Raw genomic sequence first — 24,384 nt, forward strand, 5'->3', positions numbered from 1 at the left:
TCTGCATGGAGCTGCCAAGGGACTGAGCATGGCAACAGGGGGCTGGGGATGGTTGCCATGGAAACTGACCATAGCAACAGGGGCTGGGGATGGTTGCCATGGAAACTGACCATAGCAGCAGGGGGCTGGGGATGGTTGCCTGCTAAGGATCAGATTTGTCACAGGCCCTCAGAGGGGTTCCATGGGGACATTTCAGGAGACTCCAGGCTGTTCAAGAGCTGGAATGTCACAGGCAGAGACAGGGGCTCCATGGACACCTCCCAGGGGTTTCTGGGGATGGTAAAGAGCTGTGTGCTCAGAGGCAGTCACAGCCATTCCATGGTGACATCCCAGGGCACATTGGGCTGCAAAGGCACCGATCTGTCTCAGGAACTCACAGGGGCTCCACGGTGACATCCCAGGAGTCCCCAGGCTGCCAAAGAGCCAGGATGTCCTGGACACTCACAGGGGTTCTTGTCATGGGCACAGTGGCAGCTTCAGGCAAAGTTTATTAGAGAAGCTCCTGTTGGGTCACAAGGCGAAGAATAGCCCACATAAATCCCCAAATGTCACTGTTGAGTCAGAGATGACACAGACTCAGATGAGAAGGCTAAGGGCCAAAAGCCACCCATTTATTCAAGCCTATTCTTTTATACCTTGGCTTGCTACAGGTGGACTTCATTGGTCATTTAATCAACACATTTCACATGACTGGCTAATTAAGATAACACCCTTCAGTAAACCACTTGTTTACAATTCTTTCTCTCCAGCTCCCTAACAGTTCCCAGACCAATGCATGGGAAAGCTTATTTAGCTTTCTCTGTCTTGACCAGACTGTCATATCCACACCCAAACACCCCCAAGGACCTCTAGGCTTTCTAAACTCCTTCTGAGAGAGGAGCCTTGGAGCATCTGTCCAGTCCCATCCCCAGACTTTTCAAGCATTCATGTGGAAAGAATTTTCAAGCTGGAATTAAACCTTTATAGAATTTGTCCCACAGGATTAAGGATAGCAAACCAGAGATATTTATATAAATATCTCTTATGGTAATGATGAGACAAAATTATCTTAATCAGAAATATTTACTCCAAGATATAAGAGCTGTAACATATTATAACATATTATCTTATATAGAGCACTCAGAAGTGATTTCAAAGCAACTGTATTAAAACAAAACCAGTAATTAAGCAGAGATTGATGTCACTCCCCCAGACCAATGACCAGGGGCAAATCCCTTTGGCTTAGTCTGCAGCAATGACCTTGAGTGGTGTCCCCACTGCAGGGAGGAATCTCCACACCCCCAAGAAGGGAAATGTCAGGAGATGCTGCCATTAAAATTTGGGACGGGGATTTTCTCCTCTCAAGTGCTGCCCTGTCAGTCAGATGTGCCCAGGCTGGGCCAGCTCAGCAGCTCTGCAGAAGCTCTCAGTGGTGTTGCTTGGTTGTTCCTTTGGGTATTTTTTCAGTTCTGCCACAGCTTCAGCTCCCTCTGAGGATGTGTAACTTTGGAATGGAGCAGTCAGGCGGGTTTCGGCATTATTCATCCAAAAGCAGCATGACCCCCCTCCTTCATTTCCCGCTGGGGGCTTTGTAAACAGGGCCTTGCTGGAGCCCACTGCAGGCAGAGCCTCCTGCTCCAGCAGGAACTGCCTTTCCTGTGCCATCAGCAGGGCAGGTCCCGCTGCAGGAAAAGCCCCAGGCCAGCCCCAGCACAGGGAAGGGCTCGGGCACAAGGGCAGAGTGCCGTGCTGGGAGCTGTGCCAGGCAGAGCCTGAGGCACCAAAGGCACCTTGGCAGCAGCAGCTGCTTGCAGGGCATGGCCAGAAGCCTCCCTTGGCAGCTCGGCCTGGTGGCCAGCACTGCAGAGCTGCTGCCTCAGGGCTCATTTCTGCCTGGGCTCTGAAAAGCCACTTCTGCTCCAGGAGCCTGCCTGGGAAGCCATTGGCCCCAGCACCCTGGAGACAAGATATGAATGACAAAACTCTTCATGCCAGCAGAGACAAGGCAGGGGCAGAGAAAAGGGCAGAGCCAGGCCCAGGGGACAGGGCTGCCATGGTGATGGCTGTGAGGTCACTGCCCCTGCAGCAGCCTGGCTGCCCTCAGCAGACATTCTGGCCAGAAGCGTTGTGAGGGCACCCAGCACATCAGAGAACCCACACAACAGGAATTCTGTTCTTGGGGAGGGGAAAGGGTTTCGCTATGTCAGGCTGCACAAAGCTCCTGCTCTTGGACAATTCTCTGGAAAAACAGTTGCAGTTTTGGGCCACTCCCATAATTTTAAAATATTTTCTTCTTTTAAAAAATGTAAATCTACCCTCATTCAGTTGAAAGATGTTGGCCCTTGTCCTGTCACTGCAAGATTTGGGAGAAAATAACTTTGACTACTATTTTTCCATTTTCACAGACCTTGGAGAAGACTGAAAAATCTCCCAAGATGGGGTTTGGAGGCCTCTTCACATAACCAGCAGGGAGAGGCTGATGGCTCTGGGCTCAGTGGTGTGGAGACTGAGGACAGAACAGGAGTTGCCTGGGAGGGAGTGAAGGGTGGTTTCAGAGAGGCTGGAGCTTTTCTTCATAGAGAATATAAGCATGAGAAGGCAATAATGGCACCAAGGGCAGCTGGGGAGGCCCAGACTGAATGCCATGAGAAAGGAATTCCCTCGCCAGGGCAGGGCTGTGGTGCAACACATCCCCCAGAAGGAGCCTGGAGCAGGCCAGGGCTTTGTGTGGCAGGCAGAGGCAGGCAGGAGGCAGAGCTGTCAGCAAAGGAAGGGGCCAGCCAGGTGGGGCAGCCAGGGGATGACGACAGCCTGCAGGGACAGAGGCGCAGGGCAGGGACACCGTAGGACAGCCTGGGCTGCACAGGGCACAGGGATGGGCAGCAGCTGCCAGGCCCTGACAGAGCCACCTTGGGCAGCACTTTGGCCATGGCTGCTGGCCCTGGGCCTGAGGCCACAAGGAGGGGACAAGTGACCCTGGCAGGCCTGGGGCCTCATTGCCTCCTTGTCCCTGCTCAGCAGCCTGGCAGGGGCCGCCCCATGGTCCTGCCCTTGGCACTGCACATCCCCACATGCCAGAGCCCATCCCGGGAAGAGCCCTGAGCAATGAGGGAGGGACAGGATCTGCCTGGCCAGGGGCTGGGGCTCAGGCCTTGGCCCTTTGCATTCCTGAAACACATCCAGGTTTGCTCAGCACCAGAGACACCTTTCCCTTGCTTGTCTGAAGCTGTCATCACTGCCTCCAGTGTTCTGCTCTATCTGGAACCTGGGGACACTTTCACATGAGTTTTATCCCTCAGTGGACCCCATTTAAACTACAAGAAATGTCTATGTTTCAGTGTTGTGGGGACAGGACATTTTCATGCTTATTATCCCAAATCGTGGTTTCTGTTCCCTGCTCCGTTTGTTGTGTCTATCGTTTTGTCCTTCCCCCCGCCCCTGCCTTGGGGCTGGGCTTTTTTGCATGCTGCTTGGCCAGCTGGCTGCTTGCTTGCTCTTCTAGCTTTGCTTCTCTTTCTTTTTTTTTTCTTGCTTTTTTAGCTCGCTTGCTTTTTCGCCTTTTTTTTTTCTTTCCCCGGTTTCTGTTGTTCCCTTTCTTCCCTTCCCCCCCCCCCCTTTCCCCCCCCGAAGATATCGGACCGGCGCCGGGCAAGGGGCTCTGTCCGGGGTCTGCAAGAGAAGCTTTGTACCCTCCGCAGCGAAGAGAGAAACGGCTCGACCCCTTGGACTGGTGAAACATCTGTTGCCATCTCGGGCTATTTCTCTTGTGCTGGGAGTGTTTTTTTGTTGTTCTTTAATAAACAAGCTTTTTCCACTTCCCCTCTGAAGAAATTCTTCCCGAACCCAGTGGTGGGGAGGGGGGAAGGTGCGGAAGGTTTTGTTTCCTATAAGGGGCTCCTTTGGAGATATTTTCCCCTAATTTGTCCTAAACCAGTTCATTCAGCTTAACTTGGAGTTCTTGAGAAGCTTTTTGAGCACACTCAGAGGTACTGGGTGTGATGCAAGGAGCACCAAAGCCCAAGAGGGTCATTAAAGTCCTGGTGCTGTGTCTGTGCTGCTGAGCTGGGCCGAGCTCCTGGCCCAGAGGCAGCTCCTGGCAAGGGCAGCGCTGCAGAGAGACAGCTCTGGCCAGGAGCAGCTCCTGGGCACAGCCCAGCAGGGCTGGGGCACTGCCAGGGCAGCTCAGGGACACCAGCAGGGCACAGACAGAGCTCACAGGGCTCAGCACTGGCAGGGGCTGGGGGATGTCCCAGAGGGGGCTGTGTCACAGCGGCACCTCTGTGGCTGTGTCATGGAGGCACAGAGCAGCTGTGATGTCAGCAAGGGGTGTGTGACAGCACAGGTTGGGCTATGACACCACAGAGTTTGTTGTGTGAGGTCACTGGGCAGCCACAGCATCATAGAGGGGATTGTGTGACATCACAGAGCAGGCTGTGACATCATGGCATGGCTGTATGACATCATAAAACAGGCTGTGAGGTCAAAGTGTGTGCTGTGACATTACAGAGTGGCAGTATGACATCACAGAGAGGGTTTTGTGACATCACTGAGGGTGTTGTGACATCACAGAACTGTCTGTGACATCATAGAGTAGGGTGTGAGGCCATGGAGCAGAGTCTGCCATCATGGAGGGTGGCTCTGTGACATAAGAGTGGGTTGTGACATCACCAGGTGATGGAGCAACATCATAGAGCCAGGTGTGCAATCACAGAATAGACTGTGACATCACAGGGTGACTTTGTGACATCACCAAATCTTCTGTGACATCACAGAGCAGCTTTATGATATCACAGACTGATATCCCAGCACTGGCCCTGTGATACCATGAAGGGGCTTTGTGACATCACAGAGCAGCTGTGTGTGTCATCACTGAGTTGCCAGTGATTTCATAGAGTAGGCTCTGTGACATCATAGGCTGGACATCATAGAATGGATTCTGCCATCACAGGGTATCTGTGTCACATCACAGAGGGGTTGTGACATCATAGAATGGCTGTGTGACATCCAGGATAGGTTGTGTGATATCACAACATTATCTGTGACATCATAATGAGGGCTGTGACATCACAAATGGGCTGTGTGACATCACTGGGATTTTGTGACATCACAATGGGCTGTGTGACATCACTGGGGTTTTGTGACATCACAGGGAATGTGTGACATCACAATGGGCCTGTGTGATGTCACAGGGGGCTGTGTGACATCACAGGGGCTGTGTGAGGTCACTGGGGAGGTCACTCTGCCCCAGCCCCCCTCACAGCTCCCCCAGAGCAGTCCAACCCTGCTCGTGCACAGCGGGGTCCCCTGTCCCCCCGGGTCCCCCCGCCCCCGGCGCCGCAGCCGCCCCCAGAGGATGTTCCACGAGATCGACCCCAGAGCCTGACACGGGGACGGGGGGCTGGGGCTCTGGGGTGGGACAGGGGCACAGGGACCCCCCAGCAGTGTCTGTGTGTCCCCCAGGGCCAGAGCCTGGGCCAGGGCTCCTTCACCCTGTTACGAACGAGGGCTTGAGAGTGCTGAAAAAATCCCCAGCGAGGGATCAGCAACAACCAGATTTAATATTAAGCGACAGCATCACAAAGTTCCTTGGCAAGAGTCACTCTGCTCCTGACTGGACACTTCAGGCACACCGGGGGAACAAAGCAACAACAAAACCAAACCAAATCCAGGCAAATAAAGCAGAAATGAACCAAGAATGGTCCCTGCGTATGTGTGTGTGTGTGACACAAGGACAGTGAGGACAAGGATAAAAGGAATATGATCTAAAAGCTGAACAGAGCTCAAACTTAACAGGACTTAACTAATACCTTAACCTTAACTTCTCCCGTAAACTTAACAATTTAGTAAAAGAACAACACTTAACAGTCTTTAACCTCATTTATAACCTATGACTAAATAATTTAACAGTGGAATAACACTTAACAATAGTCATCTTAGCTAATAACTTAAATTAAACCTAACAAATTAGCAAAAGAGCAACTCTTAGAAGCAATTAACTTAGCTTAGACCTTGTGACTTAACCTCACTTACAGGCCTGACTGACTCAGCTATGCAAGGCACTCCAACCCCTCCAAGAGCAGCATTTCTGCCACAACTCCCCAGCACAGGCACTCCTGTGTGCACAGACACAAAGAGTCAGTGCAAGGCACCTGTGAGAAATTCCCCTGAGGGCAGAAAATGCTCCCTGTGGATGCTTTGGCATCTCCCCAGCGGGTGAAGGGTTGAGCCTGGAGGAGTGGGGGGATCGGCCCAGGCTCCCTCGTTGTTCAGGATCCCCGAGTGCAGCAAACGGGAGAGTTCCCGGCTGGGAGAGGCCCCACTCAGAGGGAGTCGCTGGCCCAGGAGAGCTCCAAGGGGCTCCTTTTGCAGCGCTGTTTGTAGGGCCCCAAGAGAGGGGCTGCAGTCACAGCAATGGTTCGTCCTGGCCGCACTTGGCATCAACAGCTTTCTTTGGCACTGTGAGAACAGGGATGTTGTGCCACTGTTAAAAATTTGAACGAGGCCAGATTCCAGAGCAGGAACAGGTTCTCGTTTATTAAAAAAATAAGCCAGTAAGAACAAAGGGACCTGGGAAAAGCCCAGAATCCCCACACAACAGCTCAAAAACATCTAACAACGTGTGAGACACACGTTGGGTTCTTCCACAAAACAATACACCAACAACAACAAAACTGAAAGAACCCCCAAGTAACTGAAAACCCCGCTTTTTATTACTACCGTGGTCCAGGATTGGTGGGTTTTTGGATCCGCGCACCGATTGGTGGAATTCGGGCGCTTTGATTGGTCCTTACTGGTGTTCATTCTGGACCAATCATTTCCTCAGGGCGTCGAGTGATTGGTCAGTGCCCTGGTCCAATCACCATCCACCTCCAGCCCCCACCAAGTCCTGGACACTTCCCTTCCCCCACAACAAGCAAACCCCAACTTTATAAAAAAACCAAACTTATAACACCACTGAGGGAACACAAACAGTTCCCAGGGCTGCTCCTACAGCAACCAGGAGCTGGTTGGGCACAGCAGTGCCTGGGGCAGACAGTGTTTGTGCTGAGCTGCAGAGGAGCTGAGCCCAGGGGCTGTTGGCCAAGGCCGAGGCCCAAGGAGCATTTCTGAGCTGGCAGGGCGGCCTGAGAAGGGGAGGGGGGAATGCAGCAGCACAGGGCCCATGGAACCAAGGGAGCATGGTGACACTGTGAGACCTTATAGTGCCAAAGGTCCATTGTGACACTGTGAGACCCTATAGTGCCAAAGGTCCATTGTGACATTGCAAGGCCTCATGGCACAATGGAGGGACCATTAAGAGACTTCACAGCCTCATGGAACCAAGGGGCCATTGTGACACACAATGGAGTCAGGGGAACATGGAGACCATTGTGACACTATGAGGCCCCATGAAATAAGCAAAGCATTGTGACTCTGAGAGGCCTCATAAAACCAGTGAGACCATTGTGACCCTGGGGGTTCCCACAGAACCAAGAGGACCATTGTGATCTTGTGGGGCCTTGTGAAAGCAAGAGGCCTTTGTGACACTGCAGGGCTGCATGGAGCCAAAGGTTCATTGTGACATTGTGGGGCCTGGTGTCATCAGTGGTCCATTGTGTCTCTGTGGAGCCAAAGGAGACCATTGTGACACTGCAAAACCCCGTGGTCCAAAGGTCCATTGTAACACTGCAGTCTCATGGAATAGAGGAGTCACGTGTCATTGTGGGGCCTGGGGAACCACAGAGACCATTGTGACACTGCAAGGCCTCATGGAATCGTTGGGACCATTGTGACATTCGGGGCCTTCTCCAACCCAGGAGCCATTGTGACATTGTGTGACCCCATTGAACCAAAGCACTATTGTAACACTGCAGGACCCCATGGAATCAAATCACCATTAGGACACTGTGGGGCCCCGTGGAACCAAGGGGACCATGGTGATACTGCAGGGCCTCTTAAAACCACGGCAACACAGAAGAGGTCTGGCTGGTTTGGCCTCCCATGGACTGCCTGACTGGTCCAACTGACCATGGCATGTTGAAGGCCTCTTCTCATCTGCTGTTGAAACACTGGTGCTCCATACTTTCTTTCATATGGAAAAGATCTGTCCTTCTCCTGCAGGCATCCATGGCCAGAATTGGGATTTCATCTCCAGATTTCCTTATATCCAGGGATTATTCCCATAGGAATATTGCCAGGACAAGACTGGCTGACAACGGTTTCATGAGGGTCACCTCTCATCTGTCCCCAAAACACTGGGGAAGGCTCAGCGCTTTCCTTCTTGTGGAAAGAACTGTCCTTCTACAGGTGCCCATGGCCAAGATTGGGCTTCCACCTTCAAAATTCCCTAAATTCAAAGACTGCTCCCAGACAAAATCTGCCATTCCTGACAAGTCTGGCAGGCATTGGCCTAGTGAGACTCTCACCTGCCTTCCAAACACTGGGGCTCTGCCCTTTCCTTCCTATGGAAAAGAACTTGCCTTTTCCAGGTGCCCATGGTCAGAACTGGGATTCACCTCCAACATTGCCTATTGTGAGAGACTGGAGGAGATTATTGGCTCAAAACATTTCATGTGTCGGGGAGTCTTGTTTAAACTGTGTTCCCTTGGACGAGGACACGAGGCTTGACTCCATTTTCATCAGAAGGCTGATTTATTATGTTATATATTATACTAAAATACTACATTACAGCTATACTAAAAAGAACAGAGAGAAGAAGATCAGAAGGCTACAAAGAAAAGAATAGAATAGGAATCAATATCAAAAATCTTGTGACTGCTCACAGCCTTGGCACAGGTGGCTGTGATTGGTCACTGATTGAAAACAATCCACATGAACCAATGGAAGATGCACCTGTGGCATTCCACAGCAGCAGATAGTTATTGTTTACATTTCTTTCCTGAGGCCCTCAGCTCCTCAGGACAGGAAAAATCCTAGCAGAGGCTTTTTCACTAAAATATCATGGCAACACCCTTCCAACCCCATCTCACCCTGCTGGCTGTGGAAGTGAGTGAGGTTGGCATGGGATTGAGTTTTTTTGAGGAGGGAACAAGCAATTTCAGGAGGGACTGAGCCTTTATGGGTTAAAATTCAGTTGTTTTCAGTGGGATTTGAGTGGTTTTGAGGCAACAGATTGATACCTCTTGGATTTTGGAGGGCAAAGAGAAGAAGAACAGAAAAAAATTAAAGCCAAACCAAAAGGAGAAGCAGCCAGGTGTGTTCCCACCCTGGATCACAGGGAATGTGGGTCACCAGGGCTGTGCCCGGCGTGGGTCCTGCAGTGGGGGATGGAGCTGGAGCAGCGCACGAAGCTCTTCCCGCACTCGGGGCACTCACAGGGCTTCCCTCACCGGTGCCTCCGTTGGTGTTGGGTCAAGTGAGAGCTGCTGGAGAAGCTCTTCCCACACTGGGGACACTCGTAGGGCCTCTCCCCAGTGTGGATGCGCCGGTGGGTGACGAGGGTGGAGTTCTGCCTGAATCCCTTCCCACAGTCGGGGCAGCAGAAGGGCCTCTCCTCTGTGTGACTCTGATAGTGCTGGAGGAGATGGGAGCGGATCCGAAACCCCTTCCCACACTCGGAACACTCGTACGGCCTCTCCTCAGTGTGGATCTTTTGGTGGACGATCAGGCTGGAACGCCGGCTGAAGCTCTTCCCACACTCCCCACACTCGTAGGGCCGTTCCCCAGTGTGGGTCCTCTGGTGCTGGATCAGGTGGGAGCTCTGCCTGAAGCTCTTCCCACATTCCTCACACTCGTGGGGCCTCTCCCCAGTGTGGATGAGCCGGTGGGTGACGAGGGTGGAGTTGTGCCTGAAGCCCTGCCCGCAGTCGGGGCAGCAGAAGGGCCTCTCCTCTGTGTGCGTGCGCTGGTGCTTGAGGAGATCAGAGCTGGTCTGAAACCTCTTCCTGCACTGATCACACTCGTAGGGCCGTTCCCCGGTGTGGGTCCGCTGGTGCCTGATCAGGTGGGAGCTCCACCTGAAGTTCTTCCCACACTCCTCGCACTTGTGGGGCTTCTCCCCATTAGGAACCTCCTCACGGACCACCAGCTCCGAGCTGTGGCTCCATCTCCGGCCGCCTTCCCGGCCCAGGCTGGCTCTTTCCCCCTCACATCCCCGCCATCTGCGTTTGCAGCCCCTCCTCGTGCGGCATCTCCGGGGCTTTTCCTCCCCGTTGGGTTCCTGCGCCGTGGAGCCGCTCAAAACGGCCTCTGCCACGAGGTTCTGCTGTGCTGGGCTGGGAGATGGAGCAGGAGAGAGGGGGAAAGGGGCAGTGACTTCCTCCTCACCTGACTCTGTGTCCAGGGACATCTTCCTCTTCCTCACAGCCTCACAAGAACTGGTAATGGGAAATTCTGATTTGGGAAAACCAAGGGATGAGCACATTGAGTTTGAAGGTCTTTCTGCCCAAGTCCATCTCTACAAGTCACCAGCGACCTAGGCTCCAGAAAAACCTCCCAAACACCAAGATTCAGCCCTGAAAAACCCTCCCCAGGAGTTCCACACCCCTGCTCCCTCCCCTCTGGTGTTCAGGGGCTCCCCTGTCCCAGCTGCTGGGGTCACGCTTGCATTGAGGGTCCCCCTTCTCATTGGTACCCGCCCTCCCCAGGCTGCTGGCAGTCCCAGCAATCCCAAAAGCTGCCCCCACTTCTATCCCAATATCCCAGCCCTGGCTATCCCAATATCCCAGCCCTGGCTGTGAGGGGGTGGTAGCCCCTCTTTTTGCCCATTGAATGTATAACTGCATTGCATAGCAAAGTATGAAATAGTTGAGCAAGAATTGGAAATTTACTGTGCAGGAACTAGTTACTCAAGCATAATCAGCTGAGCTGACCATAACCACAGATGCCTTTTTTAGCAATATTAACCACGAGTGCCTTTTTAAGCAATATTATAGAACATAGGTCAAGTAAGCCAAAGGGATACGTGCGAGGAAGAGGACGAGCCTTCATCGAACGACCACCAGAAGGCAGATGAAGACCCCCTAGCAACAAGGAGAATATGCGCAGATTCACCGCAGATGCACCAGAAGGATGACGTGAAACCCTGAAAAGGAACTGTTCAAAAGGGGGAACGGGACTCGGGCTCGGGTGCGGCAGTTGGTGGAGCGGTGACTCCCCTCTGTCGCCCAGCGCTGTGCTTTGCTTCTTTTATCCTCTATTAAACATTTTATTGATTGGCATTATGACCCATTGTGTTCATTCCATAACAGATTTGGTGCCGTGACTCGGATCCTGGACTTGCGGCGAACTCCTCCTTGGGAAGGCGCGCCCCCTCTCGTTTGGCGGGTCCTGAGTTCTCGGAGTCCGCCTCTAAACAGGACCGATGAACCGACGAACCTGGTTACGAGAGGATAAGGAAGCAAACCAAAAACCGGGCCCAGGGGTAGGTGGACCCCTTAAAAGATCTGTGCACAGAGTCCAGACGAAGACGCAGGACGCGTGAGTATAAACGGGATCCGTTCGGGCGGGGTCGGGATCCCGGAGTGTGGCGAGAGGTGTGTGTGTGTGAGAGGGGAACTGGCAGCCAGATTCCCTAAGCGAGTGTGGACCCTCAGTAGTGCGGTTCCCGCGAGGGAGTGAGCCACGAACCAGGGGAAGCGACTGGTATTTGTGAACTGATTGAAGGCACTCCGGAGGAATGGGGCAGGGGAAGAGTAAACCCACTACAGGAATCAAGTTGCCAGGGATAGTCCCCTGGGATTTTTGCTAGGAAATTGGAAACACTTTCCAGGGACATCAGGGAAAGATAAGGCAAAGATGATACACTATTGTATGGAAGTATGGGGAAGAAAGGAAATTTCCAAGAGTGTCTTCTGGCCCATATATGGATCACCAGAAGACTGGGTGAGACAACAACTGAATATATGGGTAAACAGCAAGGAGCCTCCGGATCCTGAGGAGAGCGATTATGCCCGAGTGTGGGTAGGACGTCCGGAAGTATTTACTTTTAAGCTTTCTGAGAAGTCGGGGAAAAGGAAGGGACGACAAGGAGATTTGATCATCGCACCCCCTCCTTACGCCCCCCCCTTGCACCTAACACTCCTCACCCTTCGTCGGATGAGGATTCCAATTCGGACCAGGATCAACTGACTGAGCCCCGTAATACTACAGGCCCGGTAACACGCAGCCAAACGCGTGGCAAATTGTATCCCTTAAGAGAAATGCCCATGGGGGGGCCTCAACCAGGGATTGGGTTTATCTCGGTTCCCTTAAGCTCAGGTGACGTCAGGGAATTCAAAAAGGAAATGGGACATCTTTTAGAGGATCCCTTGGGGGTGGCTGAAAAGGTAGATCAATTTTTGGGACCCAGTATGTATACCTGGGAGGAGTTGCAATCCATATTAAATATCCTGTTTACAGCAGAGGAGAAAAACATGATCAGGTGAGAAGGCATGCGTATATGGGATGCACAACATGCCCAGGGACCAGCAGCTGACACAAAATGGCCCCTCCAGAACCCAAACTGGGATCATCAAAATCCGGCTCATAGGGTCCATATGCAGGATTTAAGGACAATAATTGTGCAAGGAATTAGGGAATCAGTCCCGAGAGGCCAAAACATCAACAAGGCTTTTAATGAAAGACAAAAGAAAGATGAAACTCCCACAGAATGGTTGGAGAGGTTGCGAAAGAATTTCCAACTCTATTCAGGAATGGATCCGGATGGGCAGATGGGGCAGGCGGTATTGAAGGTACATTTTGTTTCAAAATCATGGGAGGATATTAGGAAAAAGATACAAAAGATGGAGGATTGGCAAGACAGGGGATTGGACGAGTTGTTACGAGAGGCTCAGAAGGTGTATGTTAGGAGAGAGGAAGAGAGTCACAAACGGCAAGTTAGAATGATGGTTGCTGCGGTACGAGAAGATAGGAGACAGGATCAGGAGCAGAGGATGAAGCGGCCCCGGGAGTATGGGAAAGTGGGGAATTTGAAGGAAAGTGCGGAACCAAAGACCTGCTTTTACTGCGGGAAAAAGGGGCACTTTAGGAGAGAATGCCGAATCCGAATTCGAGATGAGAAGGAGTTTAAGGACGATTAGGGGGGTCAGGGGCTTTATCTTCTGGGGACCCAAAAACATCAAAAAGAGCCCTTGATAAAATTAAAGGTAGGTCCCCAAGGCCAGGAGATAGAATTCTTGGTCGATACTGGGGCAGAAAGATCCACCGTCCAGTTTTTACCTAGAGGTTGCAAACTGTCAAAACAAACGGCTACGGTGGTTGGGGCAAAGGGGGAACCATTTGAGGTACAAGTTATTAAAGAAGTAGTGGTAGAATCTGGAAGTAAAATAGGGGTGGGTGAATTTTTACTAGTACCAGAAGCTGATTATAACTTACTAGGGAGAGATTTAATGATAGAATTAGGAGTCCAAATTGAAGTAGTAGAGAAAGAGTTGAAAATTCGACTCTGTCCTCTCCGACTAGAGGACGAAAATAAAATAAATCCTGAAGTATGGTATAATCCCGGGACAGTGGGTAAATTGGAAATTATACCATTTACAGTGAAGATTAGGGACCCAGAGGTCCCTGTAAGGGTAAAACAATATCCTATTTCATTGGAGGGGAGGAGGGGACTCAAGCCCGAGATTGAAAGGCTCTTAGCTAGAGGACTGCTAGAACCTTGTATGTCACCTTTTAATACTCCAATATTACCAGTAAAGAAGGCTGATGGATCTTACAGACTAGTCCATGATCTGAGGGAAATCAATAAACAGACGGTTGCCCGATTTCCCGTAGTGGCCAATCCCTACACCCTTTTAAGTAAACTAGGGCCAGAAAACGAGTGGTACAGTGTGATAGACCTGAAAGACGCCTTTTGGGCATGTCCTTTGGATAAAGCCAGTCGAGATTACTTTGCCTTTGAGTGGGAGGATCCCGACACAGGAAGGCGACAGCAGTTAAGATGGACCGTGCTCCCCCAGGGGTTCACGGAGTCCCCTAATTTATTTGGGCAAGCATTGGAACAAATTTTGCAGGACTATATTCCAGATCCTGAAGTAAAGTTAATTCAATATGTAGATGATCTGTTAATTGCAGGACAACAGGAAGCTAAGGTCCGGGAAGAAAGTATCAAGCTTTTAAATTTTTTAGGACTAAAGGGGCTAAAGGTCTCTAAAGCTAAATTGCAATTTGTAGAGGAAGAAGTAAAGTACTTGGGGCATTATCTGAAAAAGGGTGAAAAGCGCATTGACCCAGAAAGAGTACAGGCGATTCTTGATCTTCCTCTACCTCAAAATAAGAGACAAATCCGACAAATATTAGGACTTATAGGGTATTGCAGACAATGGATTGAAAACTACAGTGGGAAAGCGAGGTTTTTATATCATAAATTGACTCAAGAGGGACACCTCAAGTGGACAGAGGAGGAAAAACTCCAGTTCCAGAAATTGAAAGAAACCTTAGTTCATGCTCCGGTCTTAAGCCTTCCCGACTTGAATAGATCTTTCTTCCTATTTGTTAACATTGCAGACGGGGTAACATATGGGGTACTTACTCAAGAGTGGGCGGGGAGAAAGAAACCTATTGCATATTTATCAAAGATTTTAGATCCTGTTAGCAGGGGGTGGCCAAACTGTTTACAGATAATTGCAGGGTGTTCAATGTTAGTGGAAGAAACCAGAAAAATCACCTTCAATGCCTCTTTAAAGGTGTTCACTCCACATAACATTCGGGGTGTAATGCAACAAAAAGCAGAAAAATGGATATCAGATGCAAGATTACTTAAATATGAAGGAATCTTGTTAGAAACTCCTAATTTTACTTTAGAAACCACCTCAATACAGAACCCTGCCTCTTTTCTCTTTGGGGAACCCGAAGTTGGCCCACTGACCCATGACTGTGTAATTACCATAGAGGAAGAAACAAAAATTAGGCCCGATCTTGAAGAAGAAGAATTGGAGACTGGGGAGAAACTTTTTGTAGATGGCTCCTCCAGGGTAGTAGAGGGCCAAAGGAAGTCGGGATATGCTATAGTGGGGGGAGCGGATTTAAGAACAATAGAGTCTGGGACCTTAGACAAAACTTGGTCCGCCCAAGCTTGCGAACTATATGCTATTCTAAGGGCTTTAAAATTACTGAAAGGTAAGGAAGGCACTATATATACAGATTCCAAATATGGATATGGGGTGGTGCATACATTTGGGAAATTATGGGAAGAAAGAGGTTTAATAAATTCACAAGGAAAGGGCTTAGTACATCAAAAACTAATAATAGATCTTTTACAGGCCCTGAGAGGTCCCACAAAGATAGCTGTAGTTCACCTGAAGGGACATCAGCGTGGGTTGGACTATCGAAGCAGAGGCAATAATGCAGCAGATCATGAGGCAAAAAGAGCTGCGTTAGTGGAAACTTTAATTCTAAGGGAGAATGGGGAAAGATCAGAGGAAACACATCAGGGACAAGTTGTATTCACTGAAGAAGAGAGGGAGAAGCTGGCACAATTAGGGGTGAAAGAGGTATCAGGAAATTGGCAATTAAATGATGGGAGAAGAGTTTTACCAAAGGCAGTTGCTCGCCAAATTCTTAGTAAAATGCATCAGAAAACACATTGGGGAGCTCAGGGATTGGTTGATCATTTTGCGACCCAGTATATGACTGTAGGTCTGCATGATTTAGCAAAAAACATAACCAAAAGCTGCCCAACGTGTTTACGAATAAACAGAAGAAATTTGAGGAAACCACCCTTAGGAGGGAGGCCAGTAGCAAAGATGCCCTTTTCCCACCTACAGGTAGACTTCACTGAGCTTCCCAAGGTAGGAAGGATAAAATATCTTTTGGTAATGGTAGATCATTTAACTCAGTATGTAGAAGCATTCCCTACGACTCGAGAGACAGCCCAAACCGTGACCAAGCTGTTACTTGAGGAAATAATACCCCGATATGGAATACCAGAAATCATAGATTCCGATAAGGGACCACATTTTACCTCAAAAATTACCCAAGCCTTGGCGGATGCCTTAGGCATCAAGTGGGAGAAACATACCCCTTGGCACCCCCAAAGCTCGGGAAGAGTCGAAAGAATGAACGGGGAAATTAAGAAACAACTTACAAAACTTGTGCTGGAAACAAAGCTATCTTGGGTGAAATGTTTGCCATTAGCATTACTGAATATCCGGACTCGGCCACGGGCGGACCTAGGATTATCCCCATTCGAAATGCTGTATGGGATGCCATATTCCCTTGAAAGGGTCCAATCCCACCCTAATGTTTCTGACCAAAATATTAACAAATACCTCAGTGTATTAATGAACTATAAGAGGAAATTGTGGGAAAAAGGAATGTGGGCTCAATGACGACCCTTAGACCTTGTATTACATCAGGTGCAACCTGGCGATTGCGTCCTGATTCGGAGCTGGAAGGAAGACTCCCTCACTCCAAAGTGGGAAGGACCGTACCTGGTCCTGATCACCACAGACTCTGCGGTACGAACTGTAGAGAGAGGATGGACACATGCCAGTCGGATTAAGGGACCAGTGGACCCAACCCAGTTCGAACACGAGCACACGAATCAGGGGGATTGGAAAGTGAAAAGACATTCAGGAGGTCTAAAGCTCACATTGCAACGGGGGAGGCCACAACTCTAATGGACCTTGTTGGGGCGGGCGATATATGGGTAGGAGATAATTGGGAGCTGCAAAAATGGCTTCTTGGGGATTCTGAAGCACCAGGCTATTGTAAATATCTGGAAGATCTAGCTCAGCAGCCCTATTATCGACCTGTTAGACTAGAAAATAAGGGGGCCGCATGGACGGGAGGAACCCATGCTAATCGCAAAGATATTAGGGTAAAATGTATCTGGCTTGATTGTGATTGTTATCCATTCGCATGCTTTAGTTGTAAACTTTGCGGCGAGCAATGGTGGACTCATTGTAGGAGAGGGAGAGCTCCCTGCAGTGTGTGTCAACGCTGCTGGAGCGCGCAACGTAAACTTACTTGGGAAACATTGAATTGGAAAATAGCCAATCGGGAGTTAGAAGCGGGATCACCTGCCTGGTGGGAGATCTTTACAAAGGGGATGAATCCCGAACTTCATTGCTACCACCCCAACGAGCCCTCTGGACCATTCCTGACCGATATAGAGACGGTCAAATGTCGGAAGCTCTTTAAAGAGCTCAGATGCGATATCCCGCAACTAAAAGAACGAAATTGGAACACTCGGAAATATAAGTGGGCGCGAGAGATTTCTGCCCCTGAAGAAGATCCTTGCTGCCGAGAAGATGGATTACCCTGTAGCTTGTAGCAACCAAGTTGACAGGCAAGGCAGAGGGGTCTTGCGTGGGGAATCATTCATGAAGGAGGAAAAAGCGCCCGAAGATAGAAGGGTCCGAGGGAATTTGGGGAAAGGTGACAAAGAAGTAAACAGAGGGGGAAACCAAAACCAGGATAAGATATTAACCTTACCCTACAAGGGGCACCATCTAGCTCTATGCATAATCTTGTTATTGGTTCATTGTGTAGAAGGAAGAGAATCGCATGAACCCTTCAAATGGTCGCTCATTCGGTGGGAAAATCAACGGGTCCTTGCAGAGACTATAACTTCAGGAGCCCCCTCCTTTAACTGTCAATTGTGTGACATTGCCATACGGCCTTACTGTCAAAATATGGGGTTTTATATGTGCCCAGCATCAAATCCTGGAAAGTCATACTGCAACTACCCCGGAGAATTTTACTGTGGATACTGGGGGTGTGAAACTATACCCTATGGATTTGTTCCAGGAGGAGGGAGGGACCCACACATAACAGTCGGTTGGCACCCACGGTCTTGCACTCCTCCCAAACTTGACTTTGAGGGTGGGTTAGTAAAAACTGGGAATTGTAAAAGCCTTCAGATTAATGTGACCCAGGAAAAATTGGGCAATCCTACTTGGATTATAGGAAAAACCTGGGGAGTTAGACTGTGGGAACCGGGAAAGGATCGAGGAGGACATTTTGTGATAAAAAAGGAGCCAATTCCCCATGATCCACACCCTATAGGACCTAATCCTGTGATAGGATCTGCAGGGATTGAGGGAGCCAAAAAGGAAAACACCACTGATAACACCCCCGCCAATCAGACGGATAACAAAACCCTTTGGAAAGTGATGCAGGCTACATTTACAGTCTTAAATCATACATACCCAAATCTTACAGATGGGTGCTGGCTATGATATCTGGTTAACCCACCTTTCTACGAAGCCATACGGTCACCTGCAAAAGCGAGAAGAGCAAATGGGTCGAACCCTAGAGAATGCTTGTGGAAAGTAAATCCACAAGAGGGCTCTCCTGGGCTATCATTGGCTCAAGTAAGCGGGAGAGGCAGGTGTATAGGGAATGTCCCCGAGGATAAAGAGCATCTGTGCCAGAACAAGACAAGTCTTAGAAACCCCTCTAAACCAGCTAAATGGCTCATTCCTGCAGTCAATACCAAATGGATTTGTAATAAACTTGGAGTGACCCCGTGCATTAACATGGAAAAATTTAATGAAACAACAGAATTTTGTGTACAGGCATTGATCGTACCCCGAATATCGTATCATCCCAAGGATTACGTATATGAAAATCACATTACTCCAGAGCACCATCTGATCAAAAGAGAACCACTCACTGCACTCACACTTGCGGTTCTATTAACTATTGGGGGAGCAGGGGTGGGAACAGGAGTAGCCTCATTGGTACAGCAACAATTAGGAATGAGAGACCTGAGAATGTCAGTAGATGAGGACTTAAGTAGGATCGAAAAGGCTATAGATGGCCTAGTGAAATCAGTTAGATCCTTGTCAGAAGTAGTATTACAAAACCGAAGGGGATTAGATTTATTGTTTTTACAACAAGGAGGATTGTGTGTAGCTCTAAGGGAAGAGTGTTGCACCTATGCTGACCATACCGGAATCGTCATCGATACGATGGCGGAGTTGCGCAAACAAATAGAGCAAAGGAAGAAATAACAAGAAGCGCAACAAAGCTGGTATGAATCCTGGTTTACGCACTCCCCTTGGTTAACCACCCTTTTATCCACCATAGCAGGACCACTAATTTTGCTTATTTTAACGCTTACCTTTGGACCTTGCATTTTTAACAGATTAATTGCTATTGTAAAAGGAAGATTAGAAGCAGCCCACCTAATGCTTATAAGAGCGAGATATGAACCAGTGGCAGAGGGAGGAATGGAAGAATATTTAGAGCTTAGTAGAGAAGCATTTGCTAGGTTCAACGGACAAAAAGATTGATAAAGAAAAAGGGGGGATTGTGAGGGGGTGGTAGCCCCTCTTTTTGCCCGTTGAATGTATAACTGCATTGCATAGCAAAGTATGAAATAGTTGAGCAAGAATTGGAAATTTACTTGCAGGAACTAGTTACTCAAGCATAATCAGCTGAGCTGACCATAACCACAGATGCCTTTTTAGCAATATTAACCATGAGTGCCTTTTTAAGCAATATTATAGAACATAGGTCAAGTAAGCCAAAGGGATACGTGCGAGGAAGAGGACGAGCCTTCATCGAACGACCACCAGGAGGCAGATGAAGACCCCCTAGCAACAAGGAGAATATGCGCAGATTCACCGCAGATGCACCAGAAGGATGACGTGAAACCCGGAAAAGGAACTGTTCAAAAGGGGGAACGGGACTCGGGCTTGGGTGCGGCAGTTGGTGGAGCGGTGACTCCCCTCTGTCGCCCAGCGCTGTGCTTTGCTTCTTTTATCCTCTATTAAACATTTTATTGATTGGCATTATGACCCATTGTGTTCATTCCATAACACTGGCTATCCCAATATCCCAACTCAGCTCCCCCCACCATCCCCGCTCTCTGCGGCTCCATCCGGCCCCGCTCGCTGCCCCAGCGCTCGCAGGGGTCCCGTCCACGTCCCCCACAATCAAGGACTGGGGGACCCCAGGCCGTTTTGTATTGTGTTTTATTCTCCTTGTTCTCAGTTTGCAATGGTTTCCCTGATGTAGCCCCGCTTCTTTCCTGAAAATGCTTTGCCCCAAGTGCCTTCCCTCCTCACCCATGTCAATCCTCCCTGTGGCTGCAGAGCCATTCCCCAGTCTCCTCCCTGGGCCCCTGTCAATCCCTCGGCCTCCCTTCCCCTCTTTCCAGAATCTTCCCCCAGGGGCGTGGAGTGATTGGGCAGAGGTCAGGGCTCTCCCTTAAGGCGCTTCCTCATTTGTGCTCCTTCATGTCCATCTGCCCGGTTTGCACAGCCCCGTTTCCCCCATTGGTTGTTGGATGTATCTTTGCCTTGTTTGCGCCCCCCTTTCCAAACTGGTGCAGGGGCTGAGTGTGTGCTGTGTGCAGCAGGTTGCCCTGAGGGTCAGAGCTGCCCTGAGGCCTGAAATAAACCTTGGCTTTCCCCTGCCCAGAGTGGGCCCTTTCTTCCTGCAGCAGCGTCTGCCAGCTGCTCCTGTGGTTTAGGGCTGGCAGCCCCGGCCGCTCTCCTGTAGCCCGGGCACAGGGGAGTGTCCCCCGCAGTCGAGCGTGTCGGGCTGGGCGGACAGGGCCCGAACGGGCACTGAGAGGACGCGGCGACAGGGCCGGGCTGCGACAGCGCCACTGCCAGGTACTGCAGGGAGTGCAGAACTGGGGGGACAGCGAGATCGGGGGAGCTGGGGGCTGAATGTGAGAGACTGGGGATCCAGGGGGGTCAAGAGGCCAAGGAAAGGGGGACTTGAAGGGCTGGCTGAGCTGGGAAGGAGGTTCAGGGGCTCAGAGTCAAGAAAAGGGGGTGCAGGGACTGGGAGAGCTGGGATGGGGTGTGCAGGGAATCCTGTGCCCAGGAAAGGGGGTGCCGGGATGTCCTGGGAGTGACAAAAGGAGGGTCTGGGAGCTGGGAAATGCAGGAATGGGGGCCCAGGGATCTCAGGTTAGGGAAAAGAGTAGGGCTGGGTGCTGGGAGAGGCGGGGGCCGGGAAAAAGTTGAGTTGGTGCTGGATAAGGGGGTGCAGGGGGGTTCTCAGTGCTGGGCAATGGGGTAAAAGGGCGTCTCGGGTCTCAGGAATGGGGGTGTAGGGGAGGCTCAGGGTCACGGAAATGGGGGGCAGGGACGGGGAGAGATAGAACGGAGTTCCAGGGGGCCTGGAGCCCAGGAAAGCGGGGTCCAGGGTTTCCCAAAAAAGGTGGGACATGGCATAGGGACACCCTGGATATTCCAGAAGGGGGAGTTCAGGGCATCTCTGGTTTTTGCAGAAGGATGGGCCTGGGGGCAGGGAAAGGCTGGAATGGGGGTCCAAGGTGTTCCAGGTCGTCCCAGGGCCAGGCACACGGGAACTCTGGAGGTGCCCAGGGATGTGGAGCTCAGCCCAAATATTCTGGGGGGTGCCTGGGTTGGGTTATTTGGGGGGATGTTTGGAGAATGAAGAAGTGCAAGGCTGAGCGGAAAAGGCCCCTCGGGGGGACATCGGGGGGTGGCGGTGGCGGCTGGCGGCAGAGGCAGCCTGGAGGAGCAGAGCCCTGTGTCCCCCAGGAGCCCAAAGTGGGGAGCCCAGAGAGGGGGGAGCGCCGCCATGGGCGGGAGCCTGCAGAGGCTGGAGAGGGGCAGGGGGGACTCCTTGGAGCCCCTGCAGCCCAGAGCAGAGCATGAGGGGAGAAGGGAGCCCAGAAGGGAGCCCAAAACGCCCCAGCATCCCTGAATGGGCAGAGCGAAGAGGGGGCAGCTTTTGGGATTGCTGGGACTGCCAGCAGGCTGGGGAGGGCAGGCACCGAGGAGAAGGGGGACCCCCAATGTAAGCGTGACCCCAGCAGCTGGGACAGGGGGAACCCTGAACAGCAGAGGGGAGGGTCCAGGTACAGGGAATTTCTGGGAGGCTTTTTCAAGGCTGAATCTTGGTGTTTGGGAGGTTTTTCTGGAGCCCCGATGGCCGGTGACTTGTAGAGATGGACTTGGGCAGAAAGACCTTGAAAGTCAATGTGCTCATCCCTAGTTTTCCCCAAACCAAGATTTCCCATTGCCAGTTCTTGTGAGGCTGTGAGGAAGAGGAAGATGTCCCTGGACACTGAGGCAGGTGAGGAGGAAGTCAGTGCCCCGTTCCCCTCTCTCCTGCTCCATCTCCCAGCCCAGCAGGGCCCCGGCTGCAGGACAGCCTGGGGGCATCTCCTTGCCCTTGCTTGTGGCACGGAGGCAAATGCCATCCTGTCCTTGTCCTTCCTCCCCCAGAGCAGGAGCTGAGCATGGAGAGCAGGGAGGACAAATCCCCGCGGCAGAACCTCGTGGCAGAGGCCGTTTTGAGCGGCTCCACGGCGCAGGAACCCAACGGGGAGGAAAAGCCCCGGAGATGCCTCACGAGGAGGGGCTGCAAACGCAGATGGCGGGGATGTGAGGGGGAAAGAGCCAGCCTGGGCCGGGAAGGCGGCCGGAGATGGAGCCAGAGCTCGGAGCTGGTGGTCCATGAGGAGGTTCCTGATGGGGAGAAGCCCCACAAGTGCGAGGAGTGTGGGAAGAGCTTCAGGTGGAGCTCCCACCTGATCATCCACCAGAGGAGCCACACTGGAGAACGGCCCTACGAGTGTGATCAGTGCAGGAAGAGGTTTCAGAGCAGCTCAAATCTCCTCAGGCACCAGCGCACGCACACAGAGGAGAGGCCCTTCCGCTGCCCCGACTGCGGGCAGGGCTTCAGGCACAACTGCAGTCTTGTCAGGCACCGGCGCATCCACACTGGGGAGAGGCCCCACGAGTGTGAGGAATGTGGGAAGAGCTTCAGCCGGAGCTCCCACCTGATCCAGCACCAGAGGACCCACACTGGGGAACGGCCCTACGAGTGTGAGGAGTGTGGGAAGAGCTTCAGTCAGCATTCCAACCTGATCATGCACCAAAAGATCCACTCTGGGGAGAGGCCCTACGAGTGTTCCAGGTGTGGGAAGGGGTTTCGGATCCGCTCCCATCTTTTCCGGCACTATCAGAGTCACACAGAGGAGAGGCCCTTCTGCTGCCCCGACTGCGGGAAGGGAATCAGGCACAACTCCACCCTCGTCAGGCACCGGCGCATCCACACTGGGGAGAGGCCCTACGAGTGTCCCCAGTGTGGGAAGAGCTTCTCCAGCAGCTCTCACTTGACCCAACACCAACGGAGGCACCGGTGAGGGAAGCCCTGTGAGTGCCCCGAGTGCGGGAAGAGCTTCGTGCGCTGCTCCAGCTCCATCCCCCACTGCAGGAGCCACGCTGGGCACAGCCCTGGTGACCCACATTCCCTGTGATCCCTGTTGGGAACACAACTGCCTGCTTCTCCTTTTGGTTTGGCTTTAATTTTTTTCTCTTCTTCTTCTCTTTGTACTCCAAAAGCCAAGAGGGATGGATCTGTCACCTCAAAACCACTCAAATCCCACTCAAAGCAACTGAATTTTAACCCATAAAGGCTCAATCCCTCCTCAGGTTCCTGTTCCATCCTCACAAAATCTCAATCAAATGCCAAACTCACTCCATTCCACAGCCAGCAGGGTGAGATGGGGTTGGAAGGGGATTGGGAGCAGTGGGATCCCAGTTGGGAGCGGTGGGATGGCGATTGTGTGGGGCTGGCTGGGTGGGATGTATTTGACAGCAAATAAAACTTTCAGAGTTACTGATTTCTGTCCCATTCATTTTCAGTCAGTTCTGTTTGCAGAGTGCTGCCTTCTCAGCTGATTCATTTGCTATAAAAATCCCATTTTTTATATCATCTAACCCAAACAATCCAAAAACCAATATCCAAATAAAAGCACTCACCTACAATTAAATTTTAAAAAATAATATGAGAGTACTTAAGGGTGTTATTAAAGTTTTATTATTTGGTTAAAATGTATGAGAAATTCTAGTGGTGCTTGGTTTTGTGTTTAGCGTGTTTGTAATATGAATAGTTTTATTAAGGTGTGTTAGATTTTATGTTAGTTTTCCTAGATATTTTTTGTCTAAAGTATATTAGTTATTGAGGTAAAACTTTCAACAGGTATTTCCTGGTATACAATTGGCTTATTTATATTTCTGGATAATGGTATACTAATAGTTGTTGTTTTAGGTTGACTTATATTGGTATATTGTAAGTAAGAGTCAAAATTCTTATATTGAATTTTTATTATAATTTATTTCATTTTAATGATATTTTGTTGATTTCTAATTTTAATCTAATTTATTGATAGGATAGGAAGGAGATTCAAGGACAGGAACAGTTTTTCTTAGCTGGGAATTGGAATTCCAGACACTGGGAGTGGGTGCAGGACCACACAGACTGGGATCAAACATGGACTGGGATCAAATATGGACTGGGGCCATGTGGAATGGGACCATAGAGATCAGGATGATAGAGACTGGGATAAACTGGGTTGAGATTGTATGGACTGGGATAGCACAGACTGGGATGGCACAGACTGGGGTTGCACACACTGGGGTTGCACACGCTGGGGTTGCACACGCTGGGGTTGCACACACCGGGGTTGCACACGCTGGGGTTGCACACGCTGGGGTTGCACACACCGGGGTTGCACACGCT

General features: G+C 50.8%; 1 protein-coding gene and 1 pseudogene across 1 annotated transcript; one reads left to right on the top strand and one right to left on the bottom strand.

Moving 5' to 3' along the window:
• Positions 1-373: 373 nt before the first annotated feature.
• LOC135287555 (zinc finger protein 70-like) lies at positions 374-18,829 on the bottom strand (annotated as a pseudogene).
• Positions 18,830-21,676: 2,847 nt separating this feature from the next.
• LOC135287699 (zinc finger protein 239-like) lies at positions 21,677-24,227 on the top strand. Its single transcript, XM_064400923.1, has 2 exons — positions 21,677-21,930; positions 22,083-24,227. Exons 1-2 carry the CDS (start codon positions 21,834-21,836, stop codon positions 23,003-23,005), a joined length of 1,020 nt encoding a protein of 339 aa, XP_064256993.1. The 5' UTR covers positions 21,677-21,833; the 3' UTR covers positions 23,006-24,227.
• Positions 24,228-24,384: the final 157 nt, after the last annotated feature.

Source organism: Passer domesticus, chromosome 30 (assembly GCF_036417665.1).
Source record: "Passer domesticus isolate bPasDom1 chromosome 30, bPasDom1.hap1, whole genome shotgun sequence".
NCBI lineage: Eukaryota > Metazoa > Chordata > Aves > Passeriformes > Passeridae > Passer > Passer domesticus.